A 26356-nucleotide genomic window follows, 5' to 3' on the forward strand; every position below is an offset into this window, starting at 1 on the left:
GTCATTCGAGACGGAGAGGTCAGAGCGTGAGGACAGCTGGCAGCGGCTCGTGTCTGGCAGGTAAGTAATATAAGGATTCTATTATTCTGTGCCTTAGATTCTTATTGCAGTGGTCATGCATAGTTGACCAACCACAGTGACTGTCGTGCTACAGTAGTGAGGCTGAGCCGGGACGGAGCATTGCCAAGATAACTGGCTGCTTGTTTGGGTTCCTAATTAGCAGTTGCAGATAAGACTCCGCGTTGTGTACATCATGTCTATGATCATAAAATATCATTATATTCCTTAATGAATGTGCTAAATTGCTCTACGCATTCAAAAATACGATTTGACTTTCAGCATAAATCATTTGTAGGCTGCATTGTGGATCATTCATTGCAAAGCATCTGTTGGCAATACCAAGGTCACTGACCTTGTTTTTGTTGATGCAGTGATCCTTGCAGAGTCAGTTCTGATGATGGCTCTCGAGGCTCTGCACTTGTACCAAGGTAGGGCTACAGGTGTTTGGAGGCTTACTACATGAAACAGTAGTGTGTTGGAGGCTTACTACATGAAACAGCAGTGTGTTCAAGCGTGTAACGAGGACACTGATGTCATGGAAAATTTCACATACCGTGGCAGCGTAGTGCAGAACAACGGCGGGTTTCGTCAATAAGTCTTACAGCGGACTGGTTTGACCCACCGCGTCATGGAGAAGGCTATGCATGGACTCGCTCAGCACGGGTAGTAAACAGCGTTATCGATACCATCGCAGAACAAAGATCTGGATCTTTCAGTCGTTTGTGCTCCCTGTCGTACTCTATGGCTGAGACATGATCTTGTAATTTGCAGGGCACCTGTACAGGTGCATAACACGCATAATTATTTGGGTTGGCTGTTGGGGGAAGGGGGAGCCGAGTGTATAGGGGAGGGAACTGAATCACGTGTAATGAACACTGAACAGTGACTTAATTGGAGAGGCGGATTGATGTCTTCGGTAATAAGTGCCCACGCAGAGTCATGGGATATCGCTGGAATGACATTGTCAAACCAGCGATTAGCCGATTACTCCGTGAGACTGATTCGAGGCCTCACTTCCGTGAACGCAAACTCCGGCCATACGCTCATGTGGTATACGCTACTCAGAGCCGACCGTGCTCACCGGGTTGCTTCTGTAAGAGTCAATTCCAAGTGGAAAAGGCAAAGGGGACGCCGAAAGAACTCGTGACATGAGAAAGTTGATAGATCCTGCCATGAGGTAACCTTATGGTGGGAAGGGCGAGGTGGTCTGCATGATAATTGAAACATGCCTGGAGGAACCCGCGGCCTTGGCGTCGTATGGTGGGCGAGGCGACGCGTAGGCTATGTCCCCATTGCTTGATTGATGAATCAAGAGAATAAGCGTACTATTATATAGTAAATCATGATGATACTCAGGTGTGAAACTTCTCGTTTCAAGGGAGGACACTGCTCAGAAAGGATTTCTCTCTCTCTCTCTCTCTCTCTCTCTCTCTGTGTGTGTGTGTGTGTTTGTGTGTTTGTGGTGATGTGCATATCACACACACACACACACACACAAGAAGTGATTACTGTCCCCACTTGAGCAATGGGGATGGGGTGTGTGGTGTGTGGATCGGCTGTACCCAGAGATCGACTATAATGAATTTACTCTTGTCGTGAGGGTACTTAATTGGTGGCGATTGCGAGTCCAACTCGTGGTCAGGCCGTGGTAAATTATACATACACCCACACACGTGAGAATGCGGGAGAGTGAGAGCATGGCTACCTGCTACCTCCATGTCAAGATATAGATCTTGCTCCATGCCTGCATGAGCGAGCGACCGAGCGGGAGCACCCTTAAAAAGGTGGCACCAGGTGAAACGCCTCTCCAAGCTTTTCTCCCCCAATCTAATTATTTGCTACTTAATTCCGTATAGCTACGATATTTTTTGTCAAGGAAACTACAAAAAATATCTGAGAAATTAGGTTATGTCTCATAAGCTTAACACATATTTTCCTCATTATTGCTGATATAAGAAAGATGCCGATTTTTCTTCATACCACCCGCGTCCTGCCTCTTCTGGTGGGCTGAGCTTCATCCACGTACTCGGAACACAGACTATAGGTTAGGTTCAGCTCAGGCTATCTCAAACACGTGACGGGTGCCAACTCTCTAAGATTTTCTGTTATGGCAATCTATTTCTGCTTTACAGACAGACTCTTCTATCAGTCAGGATGTTGGCTACCAGATTGACTACAGTAATTGAAACTGCATAGAATCACTTACGACCTTCCATTTACTTTTCAACAGCTTCCCAATGCTGCTAGGAGTGTTATGTCTACTTACTCTCCAACCTCATTACAGCCTCTCTGTCCTGGGTAAGAGGCGGGGCTTCGTCACCTGGTGGATCAGCAGCGGATCCCCAACACCATTCAAGGGAAACTCTTCAGACTGAGGTAGTATGTTCAGTTGTTGACAAAAATATTGATCCACTTTTCTCCAACTTGTGATATTGTTCCTCCTTTCTGCATATCTTTACATGGGGGAAAGATGAGAAAAGAGGGTGGGGGAAAAAGATATTGGGATGAGGGTGGTTCATCCCCTCTCTCCTCTTTTTGCCCTACCTAACGTGACTTACTATGCAGTATGTAATATATTTAAAGTGGGGCATAAATATCTTTATCTGCAACAGTATGACCTCTACTCATTGTCCATCGCCCCTTTTTGTAACTAGTCTTTGTATCACCAAACTGGAATCTTTCATTGCACTCTCATTTGTATGTCTCCCCAGCTAAAGAAGAGGAGCAGCAATACAATATTCACATTTTGTTTTAAGTCCATTGTTTTTTCCAACTCTACAATTTGGTTGTTAAATTAGGATTGTTATCTTGCTGCATGTGACATTTCTTCTTACACTCATTAAGACGAAATTACTAATAACTGATCTACATAGATGTCCTAAATTAGGCACTGTGTAGCGAAAGAAAATTAACTTTTAATAAATTTAAACTTTATTTACAGATCACCTTTACAAAGTTTGTAATACGTATCTATAATCTAACAAGACATGTACAATTATTTGCATAAAACTGAAGGTAGATCTAACAATGATAGGTAAGGCAAGAGTGGACTGTGTACAGCTTGACCCTTTCTCTTGACAGGCCAAGGAAGAGGAATGACTAGTGCTCTGACAGCCTCCATGGTGCTGATGGGTGAAGGTCACGAGGCGTCAGGCAAGGTGGTGGTGATGCGCAGGCCGTGCATGTCCTGGATCTCTGCTTTTAGTGTCTGCAATGAATCAAAGGTATTGGACAGAGGTGGGCACCCGCTAATTTTTTGTTACTCTGTAACTTGCAATGCCGCTAATCGCTAATCTGCAAATTTTCCGGCTTCGTTGGTCCAATATCGCATATCTGCTAATGCTAATATTTTTTTTAGTACACTAATGAAGTCTGCAACAGTCCGCTGACCCTTTATTGGTAGTTTAAAACATAATTTCCAATAAAATTACCTTATAATTCATATATTTAAATTATAACAAATTTTAAAACAGCAAAATACAGCATCCTCATTACAGTCATTGTTGTCCTCCTCCACTGGCTGCGCAACAGACAGTTCTAGATTATTCCCACCCACGCAGCCTGCTGCCTGCATGCTGCACAGACTGGCTGTGCATCAAACAGATCTAGAATAGGGTGGCCAGATTTCTGGAAGTGAAATCTGGGACACTTTAATAAAAAACACATTCTCCAGGACAGTGCATGAAATCCGGGACATCTGGCCACCATAATCTATAAGTTTCTCCACACTTTCATTGTTGGAGGTTTTTGAAAGTTTGCGTTAGCAGACTATAATTTTGGCATTCCACTAAATTTTCAAAACTTATGCTAACGCTATTCCGCAAATTTTTTTGTTAGTCCACTATTAGCAATTAGCGGACTTAAATCGCGGAATGCCCACCTTTGGTATTAGACAAATGGATCAGTTTGCTTTAAGGCGTGTTAGTCTGCACCGTAATTATAAATTTCAGGCTCCTTTAAAAAATGACAATATGGTCTGCTTGGTCTGTTCCAGTAATGTAACACCTTTGAGTGCTGGAGATCGGACCCAGGCCAAGTGAGTCATCAATGAGCTAAAAGGTCACTGTGCCAGAGGACACTTCTGTGGCCTATACCTGATGCCCAATCCTGGCACTGTGGATATAAGCAGGGTCACCCTTATGTGCATAGTACCAGACTGGGGCATCAGGTATAGGCTGCAGAAGTGGCATCTAGCGCAGTGGCTCAGTTTGCCGTCTCGACTTCTACTCAGAGGGCCTGGGTTCGATCCCGGCACTCAGTGGTGCTACATTACAGGATTCTTTTACTTTGCTATTGCCCTTTCTCTAATGTAGTCTGTTTATTATTATTGGTATTCACTAGATTATGTAATCCAGTAATGAGCACCACTGAGTGTCAGAGATGGAACCTGGGCCTTCTTAGTAGAGGTCAGGGCAGCATACACACTGAGGCACTATTGAGCTAAAAGGTCACTGCACCAGAGGCCACTTCTGCGACCTATGCTTGACGCCCCTGTCCCTGCCGATAAAGAAGGGTGAAGGTGACCTGGCTCACACTCATGGCAGCTGAAGACACTTTTAATCAACCTCCATGGCATATATGGTGTATATATACATTAGGGAAACTGAAATCATGCAGTGAAAAAATCCCCTAATGTATATATACTCCATATGAGCAATAGGAGTTCATTGAAAGCATCTGCTACCATGAGTGGCATCACCTTCACCCTTCATGTTCACAGTGGGAACAGGGGCGTCAAGCATAGGTCACAGAAGTAGCCTCTGGCGCAGTGATCTTTTAGCTCATGAGTGGCTAAGTTTGTATGCTGCCCTGACTTCTACTCTGAAGGTCTGGGTTCAATCGACGGCATTCAGTAATGTTCATTACGAGATTTTTTTGGTGCATTATTGTTTGTAAACAAAAGCGCCAGCTTTTGACGGTGGAGACGCCAAATAACACAACACCGGTTCAGGCGTTTCTAGTATTACCGTCCATAGGTACAGGTAACTCGATTTACGCTAGTTTGGTTTACGCGTTTTTGAAATAACGCGGGGTCCAAAATCCGAAAAAAAAAGTTTGATTTACACTTTTTTCACTTATATGCGATATTTTATGGAGTGGCCACCAGATGTCTCACGGCGCCGCGGCCACACAGCTGAGCTCAGTTCTTCCCATGCGCCACTTGAACAACAATACAGTACCCACGCTGCCATGATACTCAACAATAGGGGTGGGCAGGTACTGGTACCAGACTGCTCGGTACCGGTACCAATACTAGCCAGTCACTCATGGTGTCCCTCATTTCTTCCTCACACGAGTGAGGCCGAGTGCCTGAGTGGATATCTTGGTGATATGGATATCCTCTCTCTCCACTGAATGAAGTGAATATTTAATTTTCGATAGAAACCTACCTCTTGTTTGATTTACATGACCTCTTCAAGGGCACAATACTCGCGTAAATCGAGAGTTACCTGTACGTGTCAAAGTGTGGTTTTCAAGTTTTGTAAGTATTCTAAAATACAGATAATGAAAATTTGAATTCATCCATGTTTTTTATTTGAAATGTCAATAATATTGTTTTTGCCTATCGGAATTGTGGATTTATATCGGTTCTCGGGAATAAGGTTTTCTGTTATCGTGCCCAGCTATGGTTACTACTTCAACTGCTATGCAAATTATGTCAGTGCTCAGGTGGAGATTCTAATGGAAAAATTTGCAAGCCCATGGATTTTTATGTTTGCTTGTCATCCCCAACCACCTCTCATCTCCCTCTCTCCCATTAACAACCAATGCTTGGTGGTTACAGTGCATGGCTGAGTGGTTAGCGTTCGGGCCCCGCATTCACAGCGTACTGAACGAAGCGTGTTCAAATCCGCACGCTACTACCTGGGATTTTCCAGTCACTGCTGAGTGGCCTAAGACTACCCACATGCTGTCATGAAGACCACCCATCAACACTGACTCTAGAAGAAATCGTACAAGTGAGTCAAGAATGAGTTCCGGGGGGCAGCATGAGCCAAGAATATATGGCGCCACTATAAAAAAAAATTGCCTGCGCCACAACTGGCTTGGGGCGCCCACCAGGCCCCTGAAGAAAGCCTACTGGCGCTATGGGCGAAGACTTAAAAAATGCTTTTAGGTTTATTTTGAAGCACCATCTGATCACAGACATTTCTAATAAGACTACATAAAAGAAAAAACGTTAAGGCCACGGTCACGCAATCACGACCTTGCCTCCTGGCAGTAGAAAATGTTGCGCTGCCAGACGTACGTTATGACCATCGTAAACAGACTATTTATTCCTTGATATCTCATTTTAGTATTTTAAGTTAAACTGTGATGTGTCTACTCTCTTGGTGTATATGCAGTCTTAGTATTTACAAAAGCTTTCAACACACCATTCCCAGTTCTATGGGCATGGCCTCATGCAGTGCCTTGCAAAATGGTGCCCCTCACAGGTCTTACCTCTGTGATGAGCTTGTGCTGCTTAACTCTGGACAGGCCCTTGAAGTCTGCTGCCTCCACCCATACCTCGTACATGGCCCCGCACCCTCCTGCAAGGTAGAACACGATTAAGTGAATGCCAATTTTGGTTCCTGGGATCAAGGGTTGATCAGTGATATTTTTAGAGCAACAAGTTCCCTATTCTAGGTATTGGGTCCTGATCACTCGCTCAGAGGTCAATGAATTATCTAATTCTATCATTCTTAGTCAGAAAATTACTTCAACTTATAAATGAGAAACACCTGTAGGGAGTCAACAAGCAACATATGAAGAAAGGCAGTTGCATCCTGTGGATGGGCACAAATTCAATAAAACTTCAAAATGTAGCATGTATTCTGTATCCTATTTCCATTCCTCCCACAAAGGTTTGGTAGAGTAAATACAATCATCCCTCATTCTGTGGGGCTTCACACTTTCAGAGATTGTTCCGGGGAAAATCATATGCAAGGAAACTACTCATATCATGCAGCAGCAAGTTTGAGCTATGTAAGTGAAAGTATGGGTGGCCGCTATGAGATGTCATTCATGCATATGGGACACACTGAAAATAAAAGGCCTCAAGAAAACTGAGAAAATCCGAATAGCAGTAGTTAACAAATGCAGCTCCGGGTGCCTTATGCTCTATGCATAGGCTGTGGACTATTGTAAGGTGTACAGGCCTCAGGAAGGGGGCAGCACCCTATCAAAGATTTTGTACTTTATTGGGCGTGGAAATTTAGGGATGATTGTACTTGAAGATGACACTTCTTTTAGAATTAAGCTATTACAAGGTTCATACACAAGGATCCATTATATTATACTGTGATACATTAATACAATTCACATCTCTGGGCCATAGCTCAGCAAATATTAAGGCCCTCCAAAAGCACTACATGCATACTGATTGGTTGGATAAAATATTTCATAATGTACCTTTTGTAATAATTTACCATGATGCTCAGGCAGGTGAAGCTAAATTTTCTTTCATGCCTACCCATATGCAAAGCAAGAATGGTGGAATCTGCAGGGCAACAAATATCTCTGGTATGGTGACATAAGCTACATGTACAGGAAAAGAAAAATTGCACATAATATTAACGATACAAGATTAGACATGCGGGGAAAAGATGAATGAGTAAATAAAAAAGAAAGAGGATGACTACACTGGAGTTTGGGATGCAATGTCATGTACGTAGAGATGAAACAAATAAATATAAATAAAAATAAGCTGTCTTTAACCCCTTTTCACCTGATATGTCTTGCACCTCGACTGACGTTGCCTTTGGGAAGCGCTTCCTGAGGAGACCTTCCAGGTGGGTTGAGCCTGATGCAGCTGCTGAATCACATAGCTGCCTCACCTGTGTCCAGGAAAGATAGGTTAGCTGGACACACGGATGAATAGGAAAAACAGGTAAGGAAACTGTGCAGATCTCAATGCAGAAGACAAAATATAGGGAGATGAACAATACAAAAATACATTTTTCACTGTTCAGGATACAGGCCAAGGGCTAAGGTTAAGTTAAAAAGGCCTGCCACACAACCCCAGAAAGAGAAGACAGAGGAGAGAAAGTGCATGTGCATGAGGCTGACCAAAATTTTAAACCTTTGAAATTCAGACAAGTTTTCTGCCCAAATTTTAAAAAGTTGAAAATTTTGGTTGTCACACATGCACAAAGATTCTACAACTGTGTTATGACTGTGTACCGACTTAACTGGACTTGGCACCACACTCATGAGTGTATGGGTTGGTACAATTTACAGGGGTGGAAGAGGGCCACAAGTTATATTGAGTACCTTGGGCAGACAGTATCCATAACAAGTCACATTTTCCTAATGGTGTGTAAGAACTACCTTGAAATCAGCTACGTATTCATATGCAGAAAACAACAAACAAGGGGTCTGCAAAGCACAAAACCTGTGAATGTATCCCAATGTATAATGGGGTATTTTCTTCAGGTAAGTTGCTCATACTAGCACTTGCACCTTATCCCCAACCATTATGGCTGCAAAGGCTTCATTCACCCTTGATCACCAGGACTCCAGATATTACATTATCACCTGACTTGTCCGGAATTCTGGACTAACTTTTGGGGTACAAAATATATTCAGAAATGGAACAAAGTTTATTCCTATATTTTATACATGAATTATATGCACTTCTAAACTTGATAATAAATTATTAATAAAAAAAAAAAAAAAAAAAAATATATATATATATATATATATATATATATATATATATATATATATATATATATATATATATATATATATATATATATATATTGAAAAATCACAGCCAGCCAGTGTTGAGGTATGCTTCTCAAACTTGCCACATGCGGAGTGGAGATGTCCCCTGGGATGCTGCAGCCCCCCCAGATCTTTTGCAGCACGGGTTGCTTTGTCCCATGCTGTAAAATTTACAGCCCCATTGTTGGGAGTCCCAGACAATGGTGCTGTAATTTTATGCTATATATAAGAGCCCCACAAAAGCACCTCACACGACTAGACCACATCTAAAACTGAGATGTCATAGGCGGCCAGTCTCATAGGCCTAGCACTGTCCCGTCAGCAACACAAAGTAGGCAGCTTGGCTAAATACCGGACAACCCTGGTGATTAAGGTTTAATTTTCACCTGGGTGAGGTCAGTGTTGCCTCCTCCTGTATTTAACCTCTGAGCCAACCCTCCTTCAAACTCAACATGAGCTTATCATACTCAATAGATTTTCCATAAAAATTTAAAAAGTATGGGAGTAGCTATTTTCTGAAACTGGTTTAATGTGGCTATTCACTGAGTAACAGCTGAATTAAGTAAATATTTCCATCACTATTCATTGAGTAGACTGGAGGGCAAAAGGTTACAATTTTAGCTGCAATAAGTTACTCTACTTACAGGTAATCAGACACTATTTTAGCAGCAATAGGTTATTATCCATTAGGATACGGTGGGGTTCTGTTAATTTAGAAATAGTTCCTAACAGGTTACGTTATCAGCAGAGCTGCAGCCCCTGGCTTGAACATTAGCTAGTGAAAAGAATCAATGGTGCAGTGTGAAGTGTATCATGTTTTTATCATATATATATATATATATATATATATATATATATATATATATATATATATATATATATATATATATATATATATATATATATATATATATATATATATATATATATATATATATATATTAATCTAACCAAACCATACCTGACTGCTGTCCCACTGCCAAAATGTTAACGGATATAAATCCCTTGACATGTTCCACCAGATCTGCGATGTCAAAGCAATATGGCAGTATGTAGTATGTGCACCAATTATTTCTTATAACAAAAATGTGTCCTTCCAGTGAGACAGATGGGTGTACTTCTGGAATAATACCTGCTATCCCTGGGTAAGTTACAATAGGTAGGATTACTATTTTTTTTTTATATATTTATCTTGGCTAGTAGTCACAACTCAAAACAACTAGTTGCCAAAGCAGATGAATGCCACATTCCTCAATAACACACCAACCCCATAAAAAACTGTCTCGTTGTCGTTGTCGTAGATTTAGGTGTCGTCACCACGGCCAGACTGGGGACCCGCCACTTCCACACCTCTGCTCCTCTTGAGGTTGGGCCGTGTGGGACTGGAGGCTCATCTGATATCTTGGCCAGGAATTTGTCCAGCCTCTTCTTGAAAGTTTCTGTGCTGGCACCTGTCAGGTCTCTGATGTCCCTTGGCAGACAGTTGAACAGTCTAGGTCCAGCACAGATGAAGCTTTCTGCCTGTATTGTCTGGATCCTCTGAGAGTGGCAGTGACCTCCTTGTGCAGGACCTTCCAAACCTTGGGTGGTGTTGACCTTCTATGCCACCCTTCTTGTTTTGTGTTGGATTTGGTACCATGCCCTCAAGGATTTTCCAGATGTAAATAACGATGTAGCGCTCTCTTTGTCTCTGCAGAGAGTACAGCCTGAGGTGTTTTAGCCTCTCCCAGTAGTTTAGGGAGTCCCCGACCAGCCTCCTTGAACCTTTGAACCTGTTCAAGGTCTTGGAAATCTTTTACTCTATGTGGGGTAGAGGTGGCAGACATACTCCAGCCTTGATACAACTTGGGTCTTCCACAGAGGGAGGTGAAAAAAACTAGGGTAAAGATTCGTTTTAGGACCGTGCCAGTATCTCATTATCTACCTTATGAAACATCACTATCTCTTCATATATCTTTTCTACAAACCTTTAACAGTCATGGAAACACTTTGAAAATCCAATTCAAGGACGTTTTTTTTTACTCTTGAAAATAAGGAATAATGTTTACGAAAGTGCGTCGCCTCCTCTGGCGTCGGCCGTGGCGATGCTGCAGCCGCAAAATAGCTCGCAGAAGGTTTAGGGTCGGGGAGCATATTTAAACTACTCCAATCGAACTTTATGACCTACCAACAGGGGGAACTGCGCCCCCCTCGACCCCCCCTTCTAATCAGGGGGGCTAGGGCCCCCCATGGACCCCCCCCCATATATATATGTGACGCGCTTACGTAAACATTATCCCCTATTTTCAAGAGTAAAAAAAAGTCCTTGCATTGGATTTTCAAAGCATTTCCATGACTGTTGAAGGTTTGTAGAAAAGATATATGAAGAGATACTGATGTTTCATAAGGTAGGTAATGAGATACTGGCAAGGACCTAAAGCGAATCTTTACCAAAACTACTTTGGCCAAGTGGACGAGTGCATGGCCAGAGCATCGTCATGGCCCTGCCCTGCCCTGCTTACGTAACCCATGACACACGCCAGGGTGCAGGTCACTCAGCACGCCAGGGTAGCAGGTAGTCACACGGCCTTGCTTAACACCTGAGACAAGTTCACAGGTGCAGGGGCCCGGCTACCCCTGCCCCTGCCCCTGCCGCCCTCCTCTGCACAGCCTCAACACGCCCCCCCCCCGGCTCACCTGTGGTCCCAGTGCTGCCCGGAGTGCCCCTCGCAGGCCGCCCACACTCATCGCTGCCCCTCCGTCGCTGTGACACGCGCTGGGGTGGTCTGTTGCTCCTGATGATGATGATGATGGTTGTGATCGCCTCCCGCAGTGTTGCCAGATGCGCGGAAGACAATAAAGACAAGCTACATTATAGTCATTCTTCTCCTTAAAATTAACTGAACATTATAGTTATTCTTCTTAAAATTATTTGAAAAGTATAAGCAAGAGAAGTGAAAAAGATATAGATATAAAGAGGAATAAAATGTAAAGCAGCAAAGTAAAGAGAAGCAATTAAATTAAGGTGAAATAAAGTTATAAAGAAAAAGAAAGTGAAAAGATAGCGCAGGTGTTTGCCGAAGACTTATTTGTGTTATTGTGTTGTATTTAGTAACGGTCTAAAACCCGCTACTTCTCTACCGCAACTCTTCCTATTCTACTTCATTCTCTACAACTTTCCCCCTAATGGCAAGGTTTTAACTAGCGCCTCCACCACCACATCAAGGCAATGGTATCCTGAATAATCCTTCGCGAGGGAAATTAGTGAGAGGGAAGGATTAGAGGGACACGAACAGGGAATTAGGAGAGTGTATCGAGTAAAATTATATACAAGATTTAATTCAGGTAAGTATCAGGTGTTACTGCTACCCTATCAGATCTTCGGGGTAATATTCTCAGGTGCAATTCTCACCTGGCAACATTATCTGGTGGGCTGGAGGGGTCATGGAGGGGGTGAGGAGGAGGGGGTAGGATGGAGGTAAGGGGAGAAAGGTGGTGGTGGGGGAAGGATGTAGGTGAGAGGCGGTGGGGGTTAGCAAAAGGGAGGAGGGATAGGGAGGGAGTGGGTTGAGGAGGGGCGGGGAAGTAGTGGAGGAGGAGGAGGAGGAGGAGGGAGGTGGGGAGGGAAGGTGAGGGAAGGAGGTGGCAGAGACAGGGGGAGGGTGAGAGATGGGGACTGGAGTGGGTAGATGGGGGGGGGGGCGTTGAGAGAGGAGGGATGGAGGTGAAGGAAGGTGGGAGGGGAGGAAGGAAGGTAAGGTTGGGGTTGGGGAGAGGAGGGCTGAGGTGAGGGGAGGTAGGAAGGAGGAGGCAGGTAGAGGGGGGCAGGGTGGGTAAAGGGGGGCAGGGGTGACTGTAGGTGGCGGGGGGGGGGGCGAGCTGAGAGGAGGGAGGGAGGTAAGGAAGGTAGGAAGGAGGAGGCAGGTAAGAAGATTGGGGGGTAGAGGGGGGCGGGTTGGATAGACGGGGGTCGGGGTGGATAGAGGGGGGTGGGTGCGTAGAGAGGGGAGAGGGGTGGGTAGAGAGAGTGAAGGTAGGTAGAGGGGGGCGGAATGGGCCTTGTGTGTGATGCCCAGCCAGCAGTGTGTCGGGCATCAGTGCGTCGCCAGACTTGACCAGGTAATGAGCTTCGCTGCGTCTTACTCCCTCAACCTGATCCTCTCCCTGCCCAGCCTCCCCGAGTCTGTGTGAGGCTGGTGCAGGGAGGCAGGGCAGTAGACGGCGCCGCAGAGGACCAAAGGGCAAAAGTGCATGCGAGGAATCTGTGTCAGAGAAAAGAGCGACGAAAAAGTGTTTGTCTTATCGGGGGAAGAGGAACATACCTTCGTTATTACCTGTATGGTGGGGAAAGTCTACCTGTCCGTGTTTACCTGTGGAGTGCAGTGTGAGGGTCAAATGGAGTGTTGTGGCGGGAAGCAAGGGATTAACAGTGGCAGGAGTTTGACAGAGTGGAGTGGTAGAGTGAAATTTGCATGGGGAAGGCATAACACACCTCCCCCTTCCCTCCCCTTATTCTCACACCCCTCCACCACACCCCCAGTAAGGAGAAACAGGCTTTACGAGTGTTTCTTGCCTGTGGTCGGTGCTCTGTGATCCGATTTCCCTCGATGTGGCGATGGTGACGGACTGAAGGAGCTATTGTGTGTTTGCTTCGAGTCCCATAGTGTTAAAAAACGGAAAACTCGGTAAATACCAAGATTTTGTTATGGTATTCTTTTGGCTGTGATGATGGCGCTGTGGTGGATAGTCTCTCGTGTTTATAATGGCACGGTGCTGAAGGAGATATTGTGTTTACTTCGTTCCAAAGTGTCCCCCCAAACGGAGAACCACAATAAACACCAAGGATCGATTTTATTATGGTAGCTGCAACAATACCTTAGGCTGTGATAATGACACTGTGGTGGATAATCTTGTGTGTGTGTGTGTGTGTGTGTGTGTGTATCGCAAGGGCCTTTTATTGTGTCCACAAACGAAAAAAACAATTATCCAAGGATCTATTTTCTAATGGCATGCACAACACGATTTCCGTTGGGTGTGAAGGTGGCGCTGAGGTTAAGAAATTACTGTGTTTATCAAAGGCCAATTATATTACAGAACGGAAAAAATCATTATCAAAAAAGTGAAATCAGCTAATCCACAAGTTTCCCGTGGGTGCATTTCGTCAGCGAGTGAGGTTGAGTTAGCCTAAGTCCATTTCCAGTGTCCACAACGAAAAGAGGAAAGAAAGACATTACTAAGAATAAGTTTCATCATTGTATTCACCAATTATACGCAGCACGTTTTCCTAGATCGTCTTACCAGTGAGTGTGTGTACGTGTGTTTGTGTGTGTGAGAGAGAACATCTGGTCACTTTTCCTTCGGCCTTCACCCATGTCCAGTTTCCAGTGCCACAACGAAACACTAGTCCATCATCAGGAACAGATCTGATCAGTGTATACGTAGCAAGTCCTCCCTAAAGCGCCTCCCCAGAGAGTGTATGTTTGTGTGTCTGCAAGGAAACATCTGGTCACTTTCCTTCAGCCCTCACCAATGTCTAGTTTCCATTGCCTAGAACGGAGCAGTCTAATCAATCACCAGGAATAGGTTAGATAATTGTATAAACAGCAAATCTTCCCCAAATCGCCTCTCTAGTTAGCGTGTGTGCAAGAGAACATCTGATCATTTTTCCTTCAGCCGTCACCGATGTCTAATTTCCAGTACCCACAACGCAACAATCAAATCCATCACCAGTAGGTTAGATCAGTGTACATGCAGCAGGTTCTCCCTCATGTGCCTCCCCAGTGAGTTAATAAGTGTGCTCGTAAGGCAACACCAGCTTGGCGCTTTCCCTTCACCCTCACTGATGCCTAATATCCAGTACCCACAACGCAACTATCAAATCCATCACCAGGAGAAGGTTAGATCAGTGTACATGCAACAGGTTCTCCCTCATGTGCCTCCCCAGTGAGTTAATAAGTGTACTCGTGAGGAAATAACAGCTTGGCGCTTTCCCTTCACCCTCACCGATGCCCAATTTCCAGTACCCACAACGGAATAGTCTAATCCATCAGCAGGACTAAGTTAGATCAGTGTACATGCAGCAGGTTCTCCCTCATGCGCCTCCCCAGTGAGTGAGTGAGTGTGCTCGTAAGACAACACCAGCTGGGCGCTTTACCTTCAGCCTGGCAGGTTCTGTACACGATAAGGCTAAGCGAGGGCCGACCTTGCATACCGATGGCTACCAGGAAACGGGCCTTGTTTGTCGCGGCCTCTGCTGTTGACGCTGAAAGTATCATGGACGCAGCAAGACAATGATGGTAAAGTTAGCCATCTTAGTGAGGTTGATTTTTTCCTTCTCGTTTCTTTTATTGATATTATTGTTGTTATTGTTGTTTATGGAGATTAGAGGGCTTAAGGGTGACGAAAACTGCTTCTTCGTGATAATACTTACATGAATAGCGATAACATTTTGAGAGAGTAAAGAAAATAAACAACAACAGAGAAGGAAGAAAGAAGGTAGACAAATAACCAATAGTATTTTGAAGAAGAAAACAAACCAAGAAAAGCAGGAAGAAAGTAAGAAAGCAGACAAATGAGCAATAGTATTTTGAGGAAGAAAACAAAACGATGAAGAAAATAAGAAAGCAGATAAATAAGCATTACTATTTTGAGAATGAAAACATAAAGAGGAAGAAAATAAGAAAACAAACAAATCAGCATTAGTATTTTGAAAAGAGAAAACAAAAACATAACGTAGAAAGTAAGAAAGGAGACAAATATAGACGAACACATATAGGCTAGACAGGGAAAGCGACAGAGGAATAAAGACAGGAATAGAGACAGAGGGACAAAGAGATAAAGAGAAAGAGAAACAAAAAACGGGAAGAGATGGAATAATGAAAACGGGGAAGGAGGCAAGAGGAACAGAGACAGGAAAAGTAACAGATACAAAGACAGGGAGAGAGACAGAGGGACAAAGAGACAGAAAGAGAAAGATAAAAACGGGAAGACACCGAATAAAGAAGACGGGGAAGGAGGCAAGAGGAAAAGAGACAGACAAAGAGACAGGGACACAGAAACCGACACTGACAGAGACGGAAGGCTAAAGAGACAGGCGCGGCGACAGACAGAGACGGAGAGAGAGGGGCTCGGCGGGGTAGTCAACAGTAGCTTTGGATCTGTGGGTGTGCGTGTGTCCTGAATGTGGATGGTTCGTCTCTTCCTCTTCCTCCTTTCTTCCTTCTCCCTGACCTCCCTCCGCCTTCCCTCCTTGTATCTCCTTTCCTCCTCCTACTTTCCTATTTTTTCTCTTTTCTTTTCTCCTTCCCCCTTTCTTATCTTTTCTCCTTTCTTATCTTTTCTCCTTTCTTATCTTTTCTCCTTTTATGTCTTTTCTCCTTTCTTGTCTTTTCTCCTTTCTTGTCTTTTCTCCTTTCTTGTCTTTTCTCCTTTCTTGTCTTTTCTCCTTTCTTATTTTTTCTCCTTTCTTATCTTTTCTTCCTTCTTATCTTTTCTCCTTTCTTATCTTTTCTCCTTTCTTATCTTTTCTTCTTTCTTATCTTTTCTTCTTTCTTATCTTTTCTTCTTTCTTATCTTTTCTCCTTTCTTATCTTTTCTCCTTTCTTCCTTTCTTTTTTCTCTTTTCTTCTTTTTCTTCTCTTTTCTTCCCCTTGCTCCTTTTTTTCTTCCTCGATCTCCTCATCTCCTTTCCTCCTTCTTACTGACCGCCTCCCACCGTTTATTTTCTTTTTTTCTCCCTTCTCCTTTTTCTTCTCCCTACTTTCTACTTTCTTCCCTCCCCTTGCTTCCTTCTTTCTCCCTTCTTTTTTGTCTACTTTGTCCAGAGGTACTTACTTTTAATACCCTTAACAAACCCTTCCCACTTAATTTGTCTAGTTTATCCAGTAGTACTTACTTTTAATACCCTTAACAAACCCTTCCCACTTAATTTGTCTAGTTTATCCAGTAGTACTTACTTTTTATACCCTTAACAAACCCTTCCTCTTTAATTTGTCTAGTTTATCCAGTAGTACTTACTTTTAATACCCTTAACAAACCCTTCCCACTTAATTTGTCTAGTTTATCCAGTAGTACTTACTTTTTATACCCTTAACAAACCCTTCCCGTTTAATCTCTCTATTTTTTTCCGTCTTCACTCTAACAACTTAATATCAGAGACTATAGGGCGTGCATATTGTCAATTAGTACTGATCGTAACTTTTTAACTCAACAAATCTTATAATTTCTCTAACTTATTGTATGTCTGATTTTTTCCTTTCCTTTCTTCGCCTAAACTACTTTCTGTAAGGGCCTTTAGAGTCTAGTATGTGCATTTTGTTGATCGATATTGATGATAACTTAAGGATTTTACTCAACAAACTTAATTTTTTTTTTTTTATCTAATTTATTGTATGTCACTTTTTTCTTTCCCTTGAACATCTTGCGATAAAAGATTTCAAGACTTTCATTTCCATCAGCGGCATTAATCATGTATACATTTTTTTTTCTCTCTCTCTCTAATCAACAAATCTTATTTTACACCTAATTTATTGTGCACGTAATTTTTTTTCTTTCCCTTCTCCAAACGACTTGCTACCAGATAATTAACGAACATTTATTTTCTCCATCAATACCAACATCTGCTTTTTCCTTTTACTTCAATGTTTTTTATTCCTTTACATTTTTCTCTCTACTTGTTTCTACTTCTCCTCTCCTCCTTTCCTCTTTTTTCTTTTCTTTTCTCCTTCCTCCTTTCTTCTTTTTCTTCCTTTCCCCTTTCCTATCTTTTCTTCTTTCTTATCTTTTCTCTTTTCTCCTTTCTCCTTTTTTTCTTCCTTGATCTCCTTATCTCCTATCTTCCTTCTTCCTGACCGCCTCATTACCGTTTATTTTTCTTCGCCCAAACCCGAACAATTAGCTATAAGAGACTTTTAGAATATTAACTCCGGCAGAATACTTTTTATTTTTTTGCTTTTCTCCCTAATATATTGCACGCGTCACCTTTTATCCATGCTGCCTTCGCCCAAACAACTTGCTTTAAAAGAGGTTTAGGGAGTGCATTTTATTCCCCGGTACTTGGCAACACTTTTTTCCTCCCTTCGGCCTTGTATACGAGCGCTCGAAGTCGTCTCATTTAGCGGCTCAACACTCGTTCTTGTAGCGCGGAGAATTGATGGGATGGAGGTGGTCGTGTATCGGTCGTGTATCGTGTGAGTGTGTGGGAGAAGAGCAGAAGAGAGAGAAGGGAGGAAGATAGAAAGAAAAGGGAAGAGAAGATAATTTTGTAGAAGAGAAAAGGTTAGAAGAGAAAAAGATAGAAGAAAATAGGGTAAAAGAGAAGTGGGTAAAAGGGAAGGGAGTAGAAGAGAAAAGAGTTTGAAGAGAAAAGAGTAGAAAAGAAAAAGAATAAAAGAGAAAAAGAGTAGAAGAGAAAAAAAGAATAGAAGAGAAAAGAATAGAAGAGAAAAAGAATATAAGAGAAAAGAGCAGAAGAGAAAAAAGGATTAGAAGAGAAAAAAGGAGAAGAAGAGAAAAGAGTAGAAGAGAAAAGAGAAGAGGAGAAAAGAGTAGAAAAAAGTCGAAGAGAAGAGAAGGGAAGTTAAGGGAAGAGAAGATAAGAGAAAGAAGAATGGAAGAGAAAAGAGAGAAAAGAAGAGAAAGAAGAGAAAAAGGGAAGAGAGAGAGAGAGAGAGAGAGAGAGAGAGAGAGAGAGAGAGAGAGAGAGAGAGAGAGTCATGTTACTCGTCCCACGCTGGCCATAAATTTAATCAGCAGGTATACGCAGGTGAGATACAATTACAGGTGATTTTTCTGTAACCCTTCACCAGCCTCGTCCATTTGTTTACTTAATGTACTCACATCTATTTTTTTTCTTTGTGTCTTCAGTGAATTATGTTATACGCCTCGCCAGTCTTGCATAGCTGCCAAATCAACACCTTCACTCTTCACTCTTCACCCTTCTCCCTCCCTCACCCCCTTGCCTACTCTCCACCTCCCTTCCTCCCTCCCTCCCCTGCCTCACTCTATCCTTGGCCAAGCTTGTTCGCCGTGTAGTGAGTCAGTCTCTGCCCCCAACAACACTGGACCACACCGGACCATTCTAGACAAAGATATGTGGAAAACTCCCTCTTTATCTCTCTCGAAACCTAGGGAAAGTCTGTTTATTATGTAGATGAATTGATAAGGAATAGCATAACTTCATAAACGGATCAATCGCAACACAGAAAAAAAAGGGCCCGCCGTGACTCTAGGATTACTACTTATACTGGCATTAAAATTTCTCACTCACAGTTTGTTCATTATGTAGATGAATTAATAAGGAATAGCATTACTTCATAAGCAGATCAACAGCACTAAGAGAGAGCGAAAAAAAAGGGCCCGTCGTGACTTTAGGATCACTACTTATACTGGCATTAAAATTTCTCACACGTCTATCCTCTCCTTGCTCTTCATAACGATTCAAGAAGAGGAGGAAGAGGAAGAAGAAAGCGATGACACCATTACCTTGATCCTCTTTACTAAGCTACCTGGCCTCTTAAACGAGTCTATAGATTATGTTGTTGATGATGTTTCTGAGCCGCGAAGAAAGGAAAAAAAAAAAGGAAGAAAAGAAAGGGCAGAAAGGTGGGTGATGCATCAATATTGGGTGACCGTTTGAAGGGAAGAAAAAAAAAATGAAAGGGTTGGGAGATGATCCGTCAATAGTATAGTGTGTGTGTGTGTGTGTGTGTGTGTGTGTGTGTGTGTGTGTGTGTGTGTGTGTGTGTGTGTGTGTGTGTGTGTGTGTGTGTGTGTGTGTGTGTGTGTGTTTTGTGAAGGGCTATTGAGAGGGTTTTCGTGTCATTGACCAGTCGTGTGGGTGAAAGGGATGAGAGGAGGGAAAAAAAGAAAAATAAACATTGAAAAAGAGCTCCCATTCTTTTCTTCTTTCTTTCTTTCGTTCCCTCCTTTCCTTCCTTCCATCCATCCTTCCATCCATCCATCTATCCTTTCATCGTTCCTTAATTTCACCCTTTCTTCCTTGTCTCATTTAAACATTAAAAGATATATATAGATACTCTCTCTAGGTGCAAATGATCAACGGTTTATAAGAAGAGGTTAATCAGAGGTTGGTGTGGACGAGAGAAGGCAAATACTAACAAAAGGGAGAAAGTGTTAGAAAGAGCGTCCTTGCGTCCTGTCTTTCTTCCCCACCTTGTATATACCCCGGCGAAGATGAAGGTTGATATTATAAGACACTTTCAGTTCTCACATCAGCTATTTCTAAAGGCCAAAGAGGGGGTCAGTCGGGTTCTAATGAGTGTTTCTTCAGGTTCATGGTACAGAAGAAGGGTCACACTACCATCAGGGTCAAGAAATTACTCCTGGATATGCCCACAGCTCCTAGGAAAGCCTTGTCAAATATGTGTTCTTGGACTGCGAAATGTCTGATAATGCGAGCCTAAGAGTTTATTCGCATTAACTGATCGCGGGTTTGTCATTAAGTGGAGAGGCTCGCGAGAGGTAAGGAGGTAAATAGACGTTCCATGCTTCTAATGCTCACTTTCTATCTATCTCTCCATGTTATAAAGCCTACCTAGCGTAAATAGACGTTACATGCTTCTAATGCTCACTTTCTATCTCTCCATGTTATAAAGCCAATCCAGCAATTCTCTCCATTCCGCTTTCAATCGTATAGTGAACCTCCTTTTTTGCTTTATTTCTCCTTTTGGACTTCCTTACTTTTACTGTTTCTTTGCTGTCTTTACCGCTTACTTTCTTTCCTGTTCCTGTTACTTTACCGTTTCCCTGCTGCTGAGTCGTGTATCAGACCAACATTACTTTTCTTTTGGACTTCCTTACTTTTACTGTTTCTTTGCTGTCTTCACCGTTTACTTTCTTTCCTGTTACTTTACCGTTTCCCTGCTGCTAAGTCGTGTATCAGATCTCCAATATTTTACTTTTGGACTTCCTTACTGTTGCCGGTTCTGAACTTTTTCCTGTTTACTTTATTAATTTTATAGTTACATTACTTCACCGCTAATGAGTGTATCTTCCTCACAATCTATTTTCACCGTAATCAATATTTTTTCGTAATCTGCGTCTTCATTGCATTCTTTCCCCTTACAACGGTCGTGGGAGTTAAGTTTTCAAAGCACACCTGTTGATTAAGGAATTTACCTGTGTTTACTTAATTCGCCAGTTCATATCTACATCGCAATCTTAATCGCGTTCTATCTTCATCACAATCTATATTTTCTTGGTAATATTTATCCTCACCGCCTCATTTTTGCGTTCCATCACAATTTTATCTCATTTTTGCGTTCTATCTCCATCACAATCTATATTTTCTTCGTAATTTTTATCCTCACCGCCTCATTTTCCCTTACAATACCCCAAATGCTACCTCTGAACCCCTCCTATCGTTTTCTTCCTCCAAATCGTGACGTCTCTAGCGCCGCGTGAAGCCAAGAGAGAGAAAAAAAAGAGAAGAGAAAATTTTTGTCCGGCGGCCGCTCAGTTCTCAACCCTCGGCCTTCCTTCACTTTCACCGCAATGCAGCAGAAAATGGCTCCCGCTCGCGTCATTGGCGGAGGACCGATGACGTGGAGGGCCGGGATAGGCGGGGCGGTGGCGTCATGAATACCCGCTACGGGGAACGGACGTGATTGGCGGGATGAGTTATGACGTAATGAGGGAGAGAGCGAATCAAGAGGCGAGGAAGATAGTATCAGAATGCACGAGAGAGAGAGGGAGATAGAGAGGCTGGGATGGAGATTGATGTGAGGAGATAAGAGATTTAATAGAAGGAATAAAGTAGAAAAGAGAATAGAGAGGTCATCAGAGCGAATCAAGAGACGAGGAAGGTAGTATCAGAAAGCAGGAGATAGAGGGAGATAGAGAGGGTGAGATTGGGATTGATATAACAAGATAAGAGATATAACAGAAGGAAAGGAGTAGAAGGGAGAATAGAAAGAAGATAAAATAGAAATAAAGAATGCAGGCGAGAGAGATACAAAGACAGAGGAATTGATATAAGGAGATAAACGGATAGAAAGAACAGAAGGAATAGAACAGAAAGGAGGATAGAAGAAAGGTTAGGAGCTAGAAACAATAGTAGAGAATAGGAGAAAGGATAGTTGGAGATGGAACAGGATGAGTTATGAAGTATATAGGATCGAGAGCGAATCAAAGACAAGCAAAACAGTATCAGATAGCAAGAGAGATGAGAGACAGGGACGAAGAGAGACTAGACAGAAAGATAAAGGTTAAATATAATGGATTGTGACGTATGAGAAATCGACGTCCAATCAGAGAGAAGGAAGACCATATCAGAATGCAGCAGGGAACCGTCAAGAGAATGGAGGAGGGAGACAAATATAGAGAGACGGAGAAAGGGAGTGTACTAATGAGATATGACGAGCAGGGGAGGAGGACGCAGGTGACAAGAATGAAGACAACAGAAAACAAGAGGAACAGAAAACGAGAAACAGAAAACGAGAAACAGAAAACGAGAGAAATAGTAAACGAGAGAAAACAGAAAACGAGAGAAACGTAAAACGAGAGAAAATCAGAAAACGAGAGAGAAACAAAAAACGAGAGACACAGAAAACGAGAGAAACAGAAAGCGAGAGAAACAGAAAGCGAGAGAAACAGAAAGCGAGAGAAACAGAAAGCGAGAGAAACAGAAAACGAGAGAAACAGAAAGCGAGAGAAACAGAAAACGAGAGAAACAGAAAGCGAGAGAAACAGAAAGCGAGAGAAACAGAAAGCGAGAGAAACAGAAAGCGAGAGAAACAGAAAGCGAGAGAAACAGAAAACGAGAGAAACAGAAAACGAGAGAAACAGAAAACGAGAGAAACAGAAAACGAGAGAAACAGAAAACGAGAGAAAACAGAAAACGAGGGAAACAGAAAACGAGGGAAACAGAAAACGAGAGAAAGAGATAAAGTGAGAGATAAAGTAAAAGAAAACGAGACAGAAAACGACAAAGAAAAAAAACAGAAAACGACAAAGAAAAAAGAACAGAAAACGAGAGAGAAAGAAAACGAGACAAAGCGAGAAAGAAAACGAGTTAAAGGAAGAGACATATAGAGAGGGTGATAAGAGACAAAAGAAATAAATGAAGGGATGAAGGAGAGTTAGAGGGAGTAAGGGAGGGTATGAGGGGTGGAGGGGTAATGGGAGGGAGGGAGGGGTGGAGGGGTAATGGGAGGGAGGGGTGGAGGGGTAATGGGAGGGAGGGAGGTACGAAGAGGTGGATGATAGGCCAAAGAGATAAAATAAAATAGGGTGATACAGGCGTAGGAGAAAGGAGAGAAGGGAGTGAATGAGTGAAGGAAGGAAAGAAGGGAGGGAGAGAAAAATAGGGAGGGACAGCGATCTAAACATGGATGAGAGAAAATAGCAAGATAATAAAAAAAATAAAAAAATCCAAGAAAGAAAAATAAAGAAAGAAAATAAGAAAAAAAAAAAAAAACAGAAGAGGTTGCAATGACGCGGCGAAAGTGACTCATATGTTTACTTAGAGAGAGAGAGAGAGAGAGAGAGAGAGAGAGAGAGAGAGAGAGAGAGAGAGAGAGAGAGAGAGAGAGAGAGAGAGAGAGAGAGAGAGAGAGAGAGAGAGAGAGAGAGAAAATTGAGAGAGAGAAAACGAGAACGAGAAAACGAGACAATGGAAACGAGAAAAAGAGAAAACGAAAACGAGGAAGAACGAGAAAAAAAAAGAGAACGAAAGAACGAGAAAAAAAGAGAAAGAAAACAACAACAACAACAACTTGAGGATTTATTGCAGAAGTGAGTAGTACAATGGTCTAAGAATAGCATTGAGTCAGAGGGTCACTGGAGAAAGGAGGAGGAGGAGGAGGAGGAGGAGGGGGAGGAGGACCCACCACACCCGCATCAGTATCAGGTGGAGGGTCAAGTAAGGCGTTAGTTATCCCGCGTGCAATCAAACCCTCCAAAAGAAACAGGTTCGAAACAGGTTCCTCGCGTACGTAGCTATGCCTTTTTCCTGCTCTTATGCGGCGCCGATGGTTTCCCCGCAGCGACGCACCGGTTCTCAGAGCGCCTTGTTTTTCTTCTTATAAGGGCGAGAGGGGGAGGAGGGGGGATAAAAGGAGGGAAGGAAGCTGGGAGGGAATCAAGGAGGAAGAGGCGATAGAAAATGAGAAAACGAAAGAAAACGAAAAAAATGAACACGAGAAAACGAAAGAAAACCAAAGAAAACTGAAGAAAACGAGAGAAAGATAACGAGACAAAACACGAGAGAGCGAGAGGAAGAGAACAAGAGAACGAGAAAGAAGGGAAGAACGAGAACGAGAGAGCGGGTAAAGCTGGGATTAGGAGGAGGCGTGGAGAGAGGGGTGGAGAGGGAGGCAGAAAGGAGGAGGAGACAGGGAGTAAGGTGAAGACGAGAGTAAAGGAAGACAAGGAGAAGAGGGAAGATGGGAGTAAAGAAGACAGGGGGTAGAGGGAGGAAGGAAGTATATAAAGGAAAGCTGGGAGTAGGGGAGGTTATGAGTAGAGGGGGCTAGGAGTAGGGGGGGCTAGGAGGAGGGGAGACTAGGATTAGGAGAGACAGGCAGTAGGAGAGACAGGGAGTAGGAGAGACAGGGAGTAGGAGAGACAGGGAGTAGGAGAGACAGGGAGTAGGAGAGACAGGGAGTAGGAGAGACAGGGAGTAGGAGAGACAGGGAGTAGGAGAGACAGGGAGTAGGAGAGACAGGGAGTAAGAGAGATAGGGAGAAGGAGAGACAGGGAGTAGGAGAGACAGGGAGTAGGAGAGACAGGGAGTAGGGAGGGAGTGATTTGGAGGGGAAATTACCGCGTTGGGTGCAAGGAGTGGAGGAGGAGGCAAGGTAAGGAGAGGAAGGAAGAAGGAACAGAAAGAACAGGGTGGAAGAACACAGAGAAAGGAAGAAGGAACAGAAAGAACAGAGTAGAACAACACTGAAGGAAGGAGGAAGAACATAGCAGCCTACAGAACACAAAGCATGGAGCGTAAACTATTAAAATGATGTAAAATGACGTAAAAAATAAAAATAGCAAAGAACAGAGGCAGTTTATGAGGAGGCAAAGGTAACAGGGAAACGAAAGCCCCCTAACGGAAGATACATAGAGGGTAAACTATTAAAAAGTGTAAAAGTAAAAAGAAGACTATGGAAATGTGTGAGAGAAACAGAAAACGGGAGAAAAAGAGAAAACGAGGTAAAGGAAGAGACAGATAGTGGGTGATAGAAAAAAGAAATGAAAAGTGAAAAAGTAAAAGGAAGACTATGAAAATGTGTGACAGAAAGAGAAAACGAGAGAAAAAGAGAAAACGAGGTAAAGGAAGAGACAGATAAGGTGGGTGATAGAAAAAAAAAAAATGAAAAGTGAAAAAGTAAAAAGAAGACTTTGGAAATATGTGAGAGAAAGAGAAAACGAGAGAAAAAGAGAAAACGAGGTAAAGGAAGAGACAGATGAAGTGGGTGATAGAAAAAAAAATAATGAAGCCCTATTGAAATCATGTTGTAAGGGGAGTGGCATGATCAGTCACCATAATGTAGTGCCAAGAAACGGATGAATGGCAAGATAGTGTAAAAAACGAAGAAAACGGGAGGAAGAAAAAGCAGAGGAAGACTTAAATAAAAATGCTTTCTCGTGTTGTGCAAAGGAATCATGGGTAAGGAGCATTAGAAGGTGTGATAAGACTGTTAAGATGTTGGGATGAAACAGCAAGATAAAATAAAATAGCTAAAGAGCATGGACGAACGAGAGAAAAGGTATGAGAGGTGAAGTAAGGTAAAGAGGAGGAAAGAGAACCAGAAAGGAGTGGGAAGTAGCCTAACTGTATGGGAGGAGGAGGAAGAAGAGGAAGAAGAGGAGGGAGGTAACTGTATAAGAGGGAGAGAGGGAGTAGGGGAGGGCGCGAAGAGGGAGGAGTAGGATAAAGAGGAACAGAAGAACAGATCAAGAAACACGTATATATATTAAAAGAAAGCCAAAGAACAAACACAGACAATAAGAAATATAAAACAACTCTTACAGAACCACTAATTCCTCCCATTCTCACCTGAACAAGCATCCTTCTCCCATTAACCCACCTTTACCATACCTTTCCTAACCCAAAACTAGCCAATAAACTCAACCAACCATCCCCTGCTAACCCCTGAACTTCCTCTGCGCGTGATGCGACGGAGATGTGCACTAAGACCATGCGCATCTATGGCTATGGACGTAACAAAACAGGAGAGGCCACAACCGCTAAGCTCCAAGGCCACTCATCACCGTAGGAGGAAGGAGGGGAGGGAGGGTAGTTGGGTAGGCCTGGGGGTGTGAAAGAAGGGGGGCAAGGGTAGACGGTAGTGAGGTAAGAGGGGGACAGGGGGAGGGACTGATTTTGGCTGGAGGGTGTAAGGGAGAGTATGAGGGTAGAGGGAGGAAGGTAGGGCAAGAGAGGTGGAGAGGTAGGGAGGGAGGGGTGGAGGGGTAAGGAGAGGGAGGGAGAGGTGGATGATAGGCCAAAGAGATAGAGAGAAATGGAGGAGTGAAGTGAAGGAAGGAGGGAGATGGAGGGAATGATAAATAAAGGAAGATGGGAATGTAGAAGGGAAGGAAGGGAGAGAGAGAGGGAGAAGGTAAACATGGCTGAGGAGGGAGGGAG

At 43.1% G+C, this 26356-nt stretch overlaps 2 protein-coding genes and 1 long non-coding RNA gene across 5 annotated transcripts in view; 2 read left to right on the forward strand and 1 right to left on the reverse strand.

Moving 5' to 3' along the window:
- LOC127007797 (uncharacterized) lies at positions 1–6498 on the forward strand. 2 transcript variants are annotated; one of them, XR_007760557.1, is made up of 4 exons: positions 1–60; positions 2345–2436; positions 3142–3297; positions 5846–6498. It is a non-coding gene; the product is annotated as an uncharacterized LOC127007797 (long non-coding RNA). The 2 variants fall into 2 exon arrangements; XR_007760556.1 differs by having other exon boundaries at positions 3142–3284.
- The window catches only part of LOC127007796 (bolA-like protein 3), a 23684-nt gene continuing 301 nt past the window's right edge, over positions 2974–26356 (reverse strand). The window contains exons 2-5 of the mRNA XM_050879114.1: positions 11449–11546; positions 7772–7880; positions 6505–6593; positions 2974–3268 (exon numbers count right to left, since the gene is read on the reverse strand). Of these exons, the coding sequence (XP_050735071.1) occupies positions 3200–3268; positions 6505–6593; positions 7772–7880; positions 11449–11499 (318 nt within the window). The 5' untranslated portion in view covers positions 11500–11546 and the 3' untranslated portion in view covers positions 2974–3199. The remainder of the gene's footprint in view (positions 3269–6504; positions 6594–7771; positions 7881–11448; positions 11547–26356) is intronic.
- Positions 12762–26356, forward strand: part of LOC127007795 (neuroblastoma suppressor of tumorigenicity 1-like) — a 19175-nt gene continuing 5580 nt past the window's right edge. Inside the window, exon 1 of one of the 2 annotated variants that reach the window (XM_050879112.1) lies at positions 12762–12870. In XM_050879112.1, coding sequence (XP_050735069.1) covers positions 12820–12870 — 51 coding nt within the window. In that variant the 5' untranslated portion in view covers positions 12762–12819. Of the gene's footprint in view, positions 12871–15916; positions 15941–26356 lie in introns of those variants that run through there. The other variant, XM_050879113.1, reaches the window with a different exon arrangement.

The sequence above is a fragment of the Eriocheir sinensis genome, chromosome 36, assembly GCF_024679095.1.
Source record: "Eriocheir sinensis breed Jianghai 21 chromosome 36, ASM2467909v1, whole genome shotgun sequence".
Taxonomy (NCBI): Eukaryota; Metazoa; Arthropoda; class Malacostraca; order Decapoda; family Varunidae; genus Eriocheir; species Eriocheir sinensis.